Raw genomic sequence first — 13,825 nt, forward strand, 5'->3', positions numbered from 1 at the left:
ATACAAGAACATTTCCCTTCACACTCTACTTTCCTTCAGTCTTGGATGCTCTAGAATGAAGTGGGGGCCAGTTCTATTGAGTAGAGAGCTGGGGGTTATTAAATCCCTCCTGGAAAGGAAGGTTTTGCTTCTTCATTTGTGATTATGTGACCACCTCCCCCCATGTAATACCATTTTGGAATTAAAGCAGTATATATACAATGTAACAGAAAGGAGGAAGCAGACCAGGAGTGAGATGCCCATGCTGTGGCTTTCTAGGGACACACTTTGACTTTCTTCACACTTTTTCTGAAAAGGTATTCTGCCACTAACAAAATGATATAGAAGTATTTCTGTGCTGAAAAAATATCTTTTATTCTGTCATTTTGCTTAATACTTAGTTATAATCAGCAGGGGCTTTTGACAGTATACAGACACCTATTGGTTTGGAAATAGTCTCTGGATAGCTCCTTTGCTGAGTGCAATCTAGGCAATGTATTTAAAGATACATATGTGGGCACTGAGCTGGAAAGAGATAAGAAAACACTGTTTAGTGTGTGGCCCTGCTGTTTACACAAAAAATATATAACTGATACATATACATATTCTGCAGCAAAACCTACTAATTTTCAGAGTTGCTTCTGGATTTCTTTTGTGACTTTTCATCCTGTTCCTAAGAACATGATAAGACCTTTGCAAATCAAAGGAAGAGGAGTGTGATCCCAAGGATACTTTATGTCCTTTTCCCGCTGAAGGTCACAGGAGCACCTTGGACAGAAGTGGAGCCTTTGTAGAACTCAGGATGATGTTTTGAAAGTATGTTTCTTAAAATATGCAAATGACTGCATGACTTCAAAGTCTGCACATGAAGTCTTATCTTCTGTGGTTAGTAGCACTATGTGAACCCTAATTAACTTGTGTTAAAATATCTTTGTATTAGCTTTCCTAACTTTTTTCACTTAGAGTTTTTTTTTTTTTTTTTGTCCCTTAACAATATGAGGACAGGAAACCTCTCATTTCTTTTCAGCACAGAGTGGTTATTAGCCATTTCCACAAATGCCTGAGGCTACTTGGCCTTGAAAAAACACCCGCTTCCTCTAGCTCACACAATGCCTCTGATTCGGGTGTCACTTGACCCCTACCTTAAAAAACCTCTTCCAAGCAGACTCAACATCCAGTTTAATTACCATGTCTTGAGATAAATCCCTCTGTTACTAGGGAGCAGCTAAATCAGCTTCACAATTTCTGAGACCTCCTTCCAACTCCAATCAATGAAATAAACACTGCTTCCGAACAGGAATCTTTTATAAATTAACAGTCATGATCACTCATGAAATAGGCAAGTGCTGTAAACTAAGCTCGGAGATGAGGAAAACCTGAGCAATGCTAAAGATCCAGAGTCACTAGGCAATCATCAGACACAAATGGAAGTCATTAGCTTCCTCCTGAATGACAAATAGCTTGGAGGTAATAATCTTATCCTTAAGGATGGCAAAGACTTGGAGTCTGAAGCTACAGCAGAAAGACAGATATTGACTGCAAGGTTGAATTCATCAATATCTGTAAAGCATCTGAAAATGGCACTGGTGCTGCGAAAAACTGATAATTACTAATAAAATATGTCTTCTATAGTTTCAACTGAGGCAAAAGTACTGCTGATTTTTTTCCATGTATCTAGGAAGTCTGGAATAGTTCTCTCAGTAGAGTAGAAGTTCTTCTAACTTCACCTTTAATAAATTAATGTTGTACTGAATTTATAACATTGGAGGAATAGAAGGGCATTAAAGGGACTGTAACTTGCCCCCATGAGAGTGCCTGGTGCAGGAAACAAGCAGGGTTATATGGTAGCAGTGCTGGACAACCTCCAATCATGCCCCAGATACTGGAGGATCATTCATGCCATGAACTCCATTGGTGCTTTCATTTGGGAGCAGAACTGGAGCAAATATGACTGTCTGTAGTCAGGACTGGGGAGTGCAAGGGAGCTCAAAAATTTCAGCCTCAAGATAATGGTTTTCCAGCATCTGTTTATATGCTTTCATAATAAAGTGCTTTGATCATATGATTTAACTTTCCCCTTGTCTTTAGTGGAATGTCAGAGCCAGTGCTATCACAAGCACTTCAAGCAACAGATTGAGGACTTCTGGGTCTGACCCCCTAAGTGGTTTCTGTCTTCATGTTAGTGTGAATCTGCCGTTCTGCCCAGGGTGTTTTCATAGACTTGTGACTTGAGGTAAGTCTTCAGAGAGGGATGGCAAACTAATGGATGTGTTGCACATACAAAGATACCCACAGAATAGTGTTAAACCACTTGTTCCTTTCTAAGCAAAAGTCCATACATACTCTGAAATACCACAGGAATTCTGCTTCTGGTTTGAGATGGAGAAGTGAGACAGGAAGGAGGAAAGATATAGGGCTGAAGAAGTAGCAGGAGATATAGGGAAGACAGTAGGAAGCTGAGGTCCTGCTGCAGGGACATGTAGTGGGGGCTGCAGGAGACAAGCAGGCAATGGTGAAGATGTGGAGTAAGAGGATGAGGAATGAGCAGCAGGGCTGCTGTTCTGCCAGAAGAATGTGGCTTGGGTGAGAGACTGGGAAATCTGTGTGAAGGATTGGAAGCCTGCTCAGAGGGTGTGAGAAATATTGTAGACTGGTGGCAGAGGGAATGCAGCTAAAGATACAGAGCAGGGTTTAACAGGAGCTGTGGGTGGAGTCACAGTCAGGAGGAAGGATGGAGAAACACTGATCTTAAGAAACTGCTTAGCCACTCGACTCTGATCCCACATTGGCCCCTCAGTAGTTGAATTAGAATATTATTGTAATGCAAATAACACTCAGAGAACTTAAAGTAGCAGCCTGGTGTTTGCATAAGTGTTGTACTTTGTAGTTTTCCATATAGAACAATTTTCAATAGGCATTAGTTGTATTTCACATGAGTGTGTCTGTCTGGGTGGTATCTGCTAAAATAAACCTGCCCTCATGCACCCTGTCACACAATTATCTCTTAGAAAATGAGAATATCCACTGCAGCATAGAGGGAGGAGCTGGCAGGACTGGGCATTTTTAGGACGTCACTTGTCATCACAGGTGTCCCGATTCAGGAGACGCACCCAGTGCTGGGAATGGAAAAGCTGATGTGGGTGTACAAAGCAGTGGGTTGATATAATCTGAGCAGGAAACCAGGAAAGCTGTTCTATTTAACCACTCAAATAATTTCCAAACCCTCTCAGACTGGGTGTGGGGTGTGTGAATATTTATTATGAGCATGTGCCTCAATCCTCAAAATATCTTCTTTGAAAAAAACTGGTGCTAACACACAACAGACCTTCTGATTTCTGTCAAGGACGGTTACAGAGTGCCTGTCAGTGGGTAGCTGTGGTGCACACCAGCAGTGTTCTTGGACTGGAAATGTGCTGTGGAGCTAGTGGCACATCCTGGCTAACTGGAGGTGAAGACATGCAGGTACGCTGGTTCTCAAAGCTCATCAGCATCAAGCATGGCCCAATTCAAAACGTATGCTGCAGTGAAATTGGACTCATTGCATTTGCAAGGTGTTGCTGGAGGTGAACCTGATAGTTGATGGGGCAGCCTGGACATGAGATGCTATGGGAAGGGAGGACTCCTTCCAAAAATCTGCCAATTAAGCAGAAGGGGGGCTGGTGATATCTTGTCTCCACTGCAGCAGATGGCAAAACTCCTGCTGTCATCAAAGGGGTCAGGATTTCACCCTCTGTGTACATCCTGCTGATGCTGGGCCTGAACCTAAAGGACAGACAATCATCTGATTGTTGGCATCTAACTTGCATTCAGTTACCTTCTGTCTTTAATTCCCTTCAATATTTCTTGACTGTACTCAGATGCACACTATTGGTTGTAATAGATAAACTAACCTTGAAAATTTTACTAGAGGCTGAAGAGAAGCAAGGACTCCACCACACAAGCTTCTTTCCCAGCTACATATCACATTTCTGAGATTAATGCAGAGGCTGAAGGCCATCAGTTTTCATTGAATGCAAAGCCTTGGTGTGATATGAATAAACTATAATGTTTTCAGGTTTGGTGAGAGAAATGTAATAATTTGTGTGAATTTGAATGACTAACATATAACACAGGCACACAAGAATATTCTAGAGAAGTTTAGAAAGCAAATTTCCAAGTGGATAGGATATGCTGTCATTTAAAAATGACAAACCTAAGCAAAGGATTTACATTCTTCTGTAGGAATGTTCTGTAATATTTTGAATCACTGAACTTTTTTACTTTGGTGCTGTCAAAAATTATAAAACCTCAACTATTCATGTCTATATTTCGTGTAATGTTAAAACTTCTGCAAGCTATTTCGAAACAGAACACAAAATGTCTAACAAAAGAAAAATGGAATATCTCATTATCCAACAATAAATGTTATGAAAATAGCTGCATTTCAGAGAAACGTATTTTGAAGGAAAACTATTCCACTGAAAAGTTTTCAATCACATCCAATTATAACAAAAGCAATTGTATATGAATTTGGGCCAATGAAAATACAGAAGCAGTATAGCAAGGCAGTAACGAGTTAAGAGCAAAGAAGAGGCAGAACTATTTCAGGAATGTAAACAGATTTCTGCAAAGCGAGTTTAGTGCGTGGAGAAGAAAAAAAGCAATCTAGAGGACCTTTAAAGATGGAAGGCCACTACAAAACAAGATAGGTTGCACTTGCTTTTTGTAGTCTGTGATTTTTTAGTCCCAAGTATCTTGACCCAACCAGAGGGAATTCAGTAACTGCAAGATGGTTCGGGCTATGGTGAGGAGCTACTGCAAGGCATGGCAGACTTCATTCTCCCCATCTGCCTGAGCTGCCTTTCAGGGAAGATCAGCATGAGCCAGCCTTGCCCTTCAGTACATGGCTGGGATGCTGCCAACCTGTGTACCCACTAAGGCATCCAGTGAGAGCTCTGCATTTGCCAGTCCTACAGCACTGAGCTCCTGTTATCTTTCTACATGGATTATAAATACAAGTATGAATGGGTACACATTAAGCAAATATAAAGAAAGATTTTCACAGCAGTACATTCTCAAAGCAGGACTAAATGTCATAGTAGGAAACCATGGACTAGCTCACTTACTTGGCAAAATTGTTTTATAGCGGTTTTTTGTTCCATGACTTGGGATGTCAATTTCTTTGGGATCCACAAAATTCATTGGTATTTCCTATAAAAAAAATAAATTAAATCAGACTGATGTTTCCAAAGGAGCCATGCAGGAAATTATCACCAGAAGGCCATCTGCTGTTACACAACTGTCTCTTAACATCAAAGTTATTAAGAAAAAAAGTGGTTCCCACCTCAAGCCTGTCAACACCCTTCCTTTAATAAACACAGGGAGTTGCATCTTGAAGGGGTGACTTCCAGGGAACACTTCTGATGAATTATTAAAAAAAAAAAAAAAAAAGTTTTTATGGGATTAGGACCAAGGTTAAAATGCACTATAGCTCCAGAAAAGTGGAGTTCAAAAGTACAGTACTATGGCAAAAAAGAGCAATACTTTTCATAATTGAGGAACTTTAAAAATAATTAAATCTTAATATATGGCAAACTTTTAAAAATTTTTGTGCTAAGCCCTTACCAATGAAATTCAAAGACCTCACTTGTCTTTAATTTAAACTACTAGAATGAAGTGCCTTAGCCTTTTGCATTTAGACTCAAATGTAATAAAAAATATGAACCTATTCCTTTTGTTTCTCATTTTCATCTTTTAGTGACAGATTTACATTGCAGATGTGCAAGTAACTAATGTGACAGTTTCCTTTAAGCTTAAAAAATACACAAATGATAAACTCCTCATAAACTTAAAATTACTGTTTTTCAAACTATTTGTCAGCATATAAAGTAAAAACCTACAAAACTTGAGTTGAACAAAATGTTTAACTCGTTTTAAGGGAGAGTAAGAACAATTTTGATTTTGAGGTCCTGAAACAATATTTCTACAGCTGAATAAAACTTTTTAAATGGCAGGATGAAACATACAGGGGTTGTTTGTTTCTTTCATGATTGTGGGGAACGTTTTACCAACTAAAATAATCTGGCAAAATCACATTAAAAATGCTTCCATTTACTCAAATCTTCGTTTTTATGCTGATTATTTGGCCACCGTCATTTAAATTGTCTTAGAGTAAGCTGAATTCGATCCTCAGTAAATTAATACTTCTACTTAAAAGAACAGTCATAACTAGAGACTTGAAAACATCATACTAGCCTAGGACACTTAGCCTAAGAAACAGTGGCATATTACATAATTACCTCTTAGAGACACATAGGAACATGAGGAAGATCTATTGGCTTGCATCACTGGAAAATTTACTTAAGGATTTTCCTCCAAAATGAGTTGGTTTCTACTCTGGAGGTGCAGGCCTGCCCAGTACTTAGAGAAGAGATGCATGGTCCCTGTCCTTCAGACACAAGCTCTGGTCCTGCCCAGCATGATTGACCTCTGCAGGGGTGTTTTTCAAAGGAACAGGGATGAGGTCTCTAACAGCTTGTCAAGCATGCACCCAACAGCAGATTCTTACATGGGTTCACCCAGCAGGGGAAGCTACCCTCTCACTTCACTGCTTGAAGAGATGGCAAAGTTCAATAAAATTTAGATGGTTCATACTGAAATGCTGTGATTTGTCTCCACCTTCCAACTTGGCTTCCAAACATCTTACTATGTGAGGTTGTTGATTTTTATTTTTCTACATTCTCTGCTTTATGCCCGTGCATTTAGTGGACCTTCTTTATTATTTCCCTCTCCCTCACTCAGTTTTTAGCTTGATCTCTTCTTGGTCTTCAGCTGGCTCCTCAAAATAATGACTTGCTGTGTCAGGCCAGCCAAAGTGCTGCTGCTAAGACACACCTTCCTTGCAGGTACTTCAGCAGTCCTTTTTCAGATGCTGTGCTGCCATCCGTATGATGGCTGTCCTAAGTACAGGATCTTCTCACTTCTAAGACTTCATTCTTGCATAAGCCTCCTCCCCACTACCTCAGGTCAAACGTGTCCTGTGTCTAATGCTGCTTCCTCATCCACAAAATGAGCTCCCATACCCTCCTCATATCCACCTCTGACTTCCACCACTTCCCAGAGGTGACCTCTGACACTCTTACCCTTGGGCTCTGAATTGTTCCAGCTGGCTGACCTAGAGCTTCCCTAGCTCAGTTTGGCTTAGCACAAACACCACCAGTACATGGCCTCTGAAAGGTTTCTGTGCTAAACTATGCACCAAGTGAGAGAGAGCAAGACACAGCTTGTGCTTAATGGGATCTCTGTCTGTCATCTGGAGACTGGAAAAAGTTGCCTGAGGAAGAATCCCCTGCCTGCCCAAGTGATGGTGGTTGGTGAGGGTCTTCCAGGTGCCTGGCTGTCTCCCTTACTATGCCTGCTGAAATTTTTAAATAGCTCATCATTTGGCGAGTTACTGACAGATGCAAAAATGCCACCAAGTTGAAAACAGAAATACATTTCTTTGGGCCAACCAGGACCATTAATAACATTAATCACTTACATCCTGTAAACACTTTCTAATCAGTGGTCTCCTCCCAGTAGTAAGTACTTGTGAGTCCAAGGGCACAGACAGAAATCTGACAATACACCGTGGATCACAGCCACAGACAAGTCACTTATTCTGAAACTGGCTGTGAGAAAAAAGAGATTATTCCAGAAAAAAAAAAAAAAAAAAAATCAGGATAATATGGCGATAACATTCCTGCTAACAGTGGAGCAAATAAGCCCAGCAGACTGCAAATAGCAGGAACATGTACAAACTAGTATACAAACTCTGTCGCTGTATAGGCAATATATATATATAATTGTTTTATTAACCATATATATTTAAATAATTGCAAATATTGCATAAACTGCACACATTCCTGTGCTCAGTCACTTGCATGCAATTATAGATGCATATGCACATTGTACATGGGCTGATTTCCCTCTCTGAGTGATACTTTCTAATAGCAGCTATTCTGGCTCACATTAGGTTTTAAATGCTGTTCATACACTTGAAGAGGTATGATTTGGATCTCTGAAAGCATTCAAGAAAGTGTGGCAAAACTCAGGAAAATTCAGGCAGGTAGTCATCCCTCCATTTTTATGAGGACCTAATTTTATAGATTTAATGATCAGGCACTTTCCCATGCAGGACTGTATTTCTTGATGTTCTGGTGTTTTGGGAATGAATTTTATGTTCTGTCACAAACTTCAGATATTCTGTCCTTTGAAGAGTAGCAACTCAGGCTATTAAAGAAAACATATATGCTGGGCAAATTATGTTTCTTCCTCTTTGCAAATCAGGTATATTCTCCCAACCAAATATACCCTTTAATTAAGTAATGTCCCTTTAATTGTTAATGAAAAAAAAATGGAAGAACTAAAAATAACCTGAACCACTCATGTTTCAATTTTCCACTGAAAACTTTGAACATTTCGCCACTTTTTCCACATTTGGAAGTTTTTCATGAGAGCTAATAATTCTAGTGTCCAGAAGACTGCCTTTCTGTATTTCTTTGGCTAGTTAAAATGAGCTGTGTGAGCAGAATGGCTGAGGGTTGTATACTGCGTTCTTTGCATGCCTCAAGTTCCTACTTGAGCTATTATCTGTAGCAAGGAACATAGTAAACAGATACTGTTCAACAGCTTCATCTTAAAACACATTTTAAAAAATGGTTTAAAAACAGAATAGACAAGTCATGACCTTTTCAATAAAATTCTGTGGAAACACTGAATGGCCAAAGTCATGTTGTGCCCCCCTAAGGGACAAATAAAATGTGACTCTGTCTCCCCAAAGCTGTGCACAACTGCTGTGTGAGACGATCTGGGTAAACAGGATTCTATGAGGTGCCAATTTGTCTGTACAAACTGTCTCCTAACATGGGGGGCTTAAGCATGATGAACTTATTTCTTCTGACTTTCTTGCCTAAGCAGCAGAATGGCAGACAACCTATGGCATAACGGGTGATAAAAGTATGTTGGATGATCGTAATTTTTTCTGTGTACACTGACTGTCCACATTGTGGTAGAAAAACAGAGGGATTTACTTTTCTTAAGCAAATGACTTTTACTATAAATCTTGGATTTTAAGGTAATTAAAAGGGCTGCTCCATAGGATGCAATTATTCATAATGAAAAGCTATTTTTAGAGTAAGATGGCACTCATCATCTACTGATTCACATGCACAAATTGGAAACAAAATGAAACGTAAGGGATCATGTACTCTGGCATGCTTTATTTTAATTCCTTCCAGTTTCTCTGATTTAGATATCAGATTTCTAGACATACAATTCTCCTGATCAATTCTGGAACTCTTCTGAAAAACTGCTACCTCTAGATCTCTGATTCCTCAGCTGCTGAAGCACAACTGCTACATTACACCTGTCCTGTTAATACATCAGTAAGTGCACATATGGACTTCTTTAGGACTCCTGGGTGACTACTAGCTTGTTTTTATTAATGTTATTGATTTGTTATAGAATCCCTTCCACTAATGCTTCAATATCAAACAGAACTTCTAGTGATCTGCTTGAACCTACCCCTGCCACAGACGTAGGAAATTTCCTAAGTTCCTCTGGGGCCAATGCAGATGCAAATAATGGAGTCACTTCTCACCTACTGGTTCAGCTTCCCCAAAGCACTTTTCTACCATTTGGATCATCAGTTGATGGTTGTATTCTTTAGTAAGCTTCATGCTTTTGATCTGTTTAAACATGAAGTTATGATTTTTTAAAATGCAAAACTTTTTTTTGCCCTGCCTTACTCAGCTTTCACATTCAAGTGGAATCAGTTTATGCTCTTTTGTATTTCCCTTGTAAAAAGTGTCTCCTTTTTTCTGACAGCCTTTTTCATTTAAGTGTTTTGCAATACCAGACTTTTTCAGGTCTTCCTAAAGTAATGTGTTTTCCCTGGCTGAATTTTTCTACTCTGATTTTTTTTCACCTGGCCACTTTTTTCATTTTAGATTCTTACCCTTTTTACTAATAAAAACACTTGTAAAATACTTCAGGAGCTTTTTTCTTGAGTATATTAGGCTGCTGTATGGCATGCTTGTTAAAGGTATTTTGGACCTTGGGAAAAAATTCCCTTTTGGGCAGGAACTGTGGGTGTCCCTATCTGCTTAAAAAAATATTTTACAGTGATTTAAAATTTAGTACTCAAATTGCAAACATACATGGTGTTTACATGGGAATAAACAAAATCTCCAATTATTACTGTGTTTTCACCATGATCTCTTTGAAACTGTCACAGTGTTACAGTTCTGACTATTTGCACTGTAGCTCTATTAAAATACTTAGCTCATCTATGATGGGACTTCAAACCAAGAGGAATCTGTATTATCCATGGATGTAACTGACTGATTTATCTGTCTTTAGTGCACAAACATAAAACACCACCTTGAAACTACCTAACCTACCCTTTGGAAATGATTTGAACCTTGACATTAAAGTGTTGCCTGATTATTTTTTTCCCCACAGTTTCTGTTGTGCCACTTTGTGTCAAAAATCCTAATTTCAAGCGTGTTGTTAAACTCACCATGAATTCTGTTTGAAGTAAATGAGAACATGCAACTGCATCCCGAAGCTGCTGCCGTGTGAGGACGCGGCCGGCTGACTGCAGGTATTCCATCGCCACTTTTTCCCGAGGGGTTGGCACAGTGACAAAAGGTTCAACACTTCCCAAGCTGCTCATATCCAAAGTCAGTGAGACATTGGATCCTCGTCTGCGTTAGAAAATAATTCAAATGGTTATACGAGCTGTGTTGCTGCAAATCCCATACTCATGAAGCTGACACTGAGTTATTCATGCACCCTGACTTTCTCTACAGTCACTGGTGGATTTGGGCAGGCAAAGACTGCAAGATTAGTTTCACTGGTACCACTGAGCAGACGGAAAATCAAGTACATCCTGCTTCTTCAATCTAACAACCAACGCTGCAAAAATGTGTGCTGGAGGCAACTATTTGAATTATTCTTAGAAGCAGAAACAGCTACTTTATTGTTATGAATATCAAATGCAAAAGTGGTATCTTGGTAAGGAAGAAATATTTCACAGAAAAAGCACAGAGGATTTATTTCTAACTGATACAAGTAACAATGTGAAATAAATTCACAGTTATGTCAGGTGTAAGTTTAAGAATTTACGGAAATTAAATATACATAATGGGGTGGGAAATTTTGATAAAAACCAGCAGAAATAAGTGAAAGGCAGTATAAACATTGTGACTACCAAGACAGTAGACAATGTCTCATATTAGGTAGAAGGGAAGGGAGAGGCAATAAACCACAATAAATTATCTATGTCTGAGGAGAAGGAATGGTCATAGACTTAAAAGGGGCTATTTGGAAGTGCCAAACATGTCCTGCAGGATTATAAAATTCGTAACACTTCAATTTTTACAGGAAACAACTTTGAGCCATGAAAATACAAACAGACCACACTTGTATAGAGCTTGGTATGAGCCCTATTCTTTTTGGGGCTTTCTCAAAATAACACTTAAGAAAACTGGCCTTTTTGTATTTTCAACCCATCAATCAAATATAATCTACTCGACCCTTAACTTTAGGCAATATGGATTGCAAAAAATCCATAGTCTGCAAATTGTGATGACTAAACACAAATCTGTAGGCATTTATCGAAGTTTTTGCGTTTACTAAGCAGCAATCAGTCCTATAACACTGACAGATTCAGCTTGCTGAGCTGGACTGCAGATGCCCAGTTCAGTTAACATTTACCAAGCAGCTGTGCATGTATGAAGATAGAAGAACACCAGTTTGATTCCTACCTCTGCACATTATTGTCTCTCCATTAAGTTGTGCTTATAAGGAATATCTTTGACTTCTTGGCTACTCTATCATGCTTGGATATACACAAACATAACATAAGATTGTCTCAAGTCTTTCCTAATAGTCATCCTGCCAGATTAGTACACAACTCTATGCCTTGCCCATTTGTAAAATCCCATATGCCAATGATTAACCATTTACTGGATAATCTATTATCCAGTGATTTCAGTTTTTCTGCTGAAACTCTGCTTGGTTGTGTGCATTTCTCTTCTGCAGGAGAACTGCTGGGAGAGTGTGGCTGCACACTTCTCTGAACACTGGACATTAAGATAAAACTGTCCCTTTTACAGTAGTATCACATTATATCATAAATATAACATAGACATCACCTGATAGTATCTGTGAGGCAAGTGCTACTAATGTTGGGGGAATGCTTTCCTCTACAGAGTCACAGAATCATTAAGGTTGGAAAAGACCTCCAAGACCAGTGAGCCCAACCTCTGATTGAGCACCACCATGCCAACTAAACCACAGCAGTAAGTGGCATGTCCAATTGTTTCTTGAACACTTACAGCAATGGTAAGTCCACCACCTCCCTGGAAAGCCCGTTCCAATTCTTGACAACCCTTTCAGTGAAACAACTCTCCTTAACTTCCACCCTGAATCTCCCCTGGTGCAGCTTGAAGCCATTTCCCCTTGTCTGTTGCTGATGGCTTGGGAGAAGAGGTTGACCCCTCTCAGGTTGTTGTAGAGAGCAATAAGGACACCTCTGAGTCTCCTTTTCTCCAGGCTCAAGATCCCCAGCTGCCTCATCAGCCTTTCAAAGGACTTGTGTTCCTTCCCCAGCTCCACTGCTCTTCTCTGGACATGCTCCAGCACCTCAATGCCCTTCTTGTAGTGAGGGGCCCAGAACTGGACACAGGATTCAAGGTATGGCCTCACCAGTGCTGAGTGAAGGGGGACAGTCACTGCCCTGATTCTGCTGACCACACTATTCCTGACACAGACCAGGATGCCACTGGCCTTCTTGGCCAGCTGGGCACATGCTGGATCATGTCATGCCCCTGTTGACCAGCACCCCCTGCCCTTTTCCACTGGGCAGCTTCCTAGCCACTTTACCCCATCCTGTGGTGCTGCACGAGGTTTTTGTGACCCAAAGGCAGGACCTGGCACTTCACCTCATTGAACCTCATACACATCAGCAGATGCTTCAGTAATTTTATTTTAAATTAAGTGATTTCCATCATGTCAGTCTACACGAATAGAAATTACTCCAGTCACTCACTTGTCACTTAGCAAAACACAAAGCAATAATGTCCAAGAGACAAGACCACCTGGTGGAATAGGTGAATCTCACATTGTGTCATTTCCTCACAAGCCTATTTCAGCTTAGGTGATGGGTGGGTGGCAGCAAGAGCTTTGCTGCCCAGGCCTGCAGATGGTAACAGTGAGTCAGCAGTGGGTGTCTGGCTGCCTCCAGGGGTAGATGGGGACAATTTCTGTTGGCACAGGGAAATGTGGGGTATGATTCTGCTAATTGTGCTAGAAGGTAGGCAGAGGTGAAGTGGCATCCTGAGCGAAAAATGATGGGTACATGCACAGACTACCAGTAGAGCTCTGTGCCTCGTGGCACAGCCTGCATGGTACCAGCACTCACACCCAAATCCAGAGCTGTGATAGTCTGGGAAGTGGGCACACCATGGTGCTGCTCTCAGCTGGACCCTGCAGGAGGGTGCTGGCTCCTATGCCCATCCCATTTCCCTGGGGACTGCCCCAGGCTGTGGGGGGGAAATCAGTTCCCAGCTCTGCACCACTTCTCAAGGAAAACATCCTGTTAGAGCCCTCTGTCACAAAACTCCTCACACACAAGCACCTCTTCTGACCATGACTAGCAATTTATTCCACAGAAAATGACAGTCCCTCAAACAGGTGGCTCTAGTGCATATATTGCAAATCCAATCTTTTGAAAACCATCCAGAAATCCACAGAAGAGATGTGCAATGAATCCCTCCAAATCTCTTTAGGGCACCTTTGGTTGAGAAATGGGTAGCAATTC

The 13,825-nt window shown here is 40.5% G+C and overlaps 1 protein-coding gene across 1 annotated transcript in view; it reads right to left on the bottom strand.

Annotated features, from left to right (window-relative positions):
• PTPRR (protein tyrosine phosphatase receptor type R) overlaps nucleotides 1-13,825 on the bottom strand; it is a 136,952-nt gene that overhangs the window by 19,718 nt on the left and 103,409 nt on the right. The window contains exons 7-8 of the mRNA XM_014879615.2: nucleotides 10,520-10,706; nucleotides 5,085-5,169 (exon numbers count right to left, since the gene is read on the bottom strand). Coding sequence (XP_014735101.2) covers nucleotides 5,085-5,169; nucleotides 10,520-10,706 — 272 coding nt within the window. The remainder of the gene's footprint in view (nucleotides 1-5,084; nucleotides 5,170-10,519; nucleotides 10,707-13,825) is intronic.

Source organism: Sturnus vulgaris, chromosome 5 (genome assembly GCF_052056855.1).
Source record: "Sturnus vulgaris isolate bStuVul1 chromosome 5, bStuVul1.hap1, whole genome shotgun sequence".
NCBI classification, from domain to species: domain Eukaryota; kingdom Metazoa; phylum Chordata; class Aves; order Passeriformes; family Sturnidae; genus Sturnus; species Sturnus vulgaris.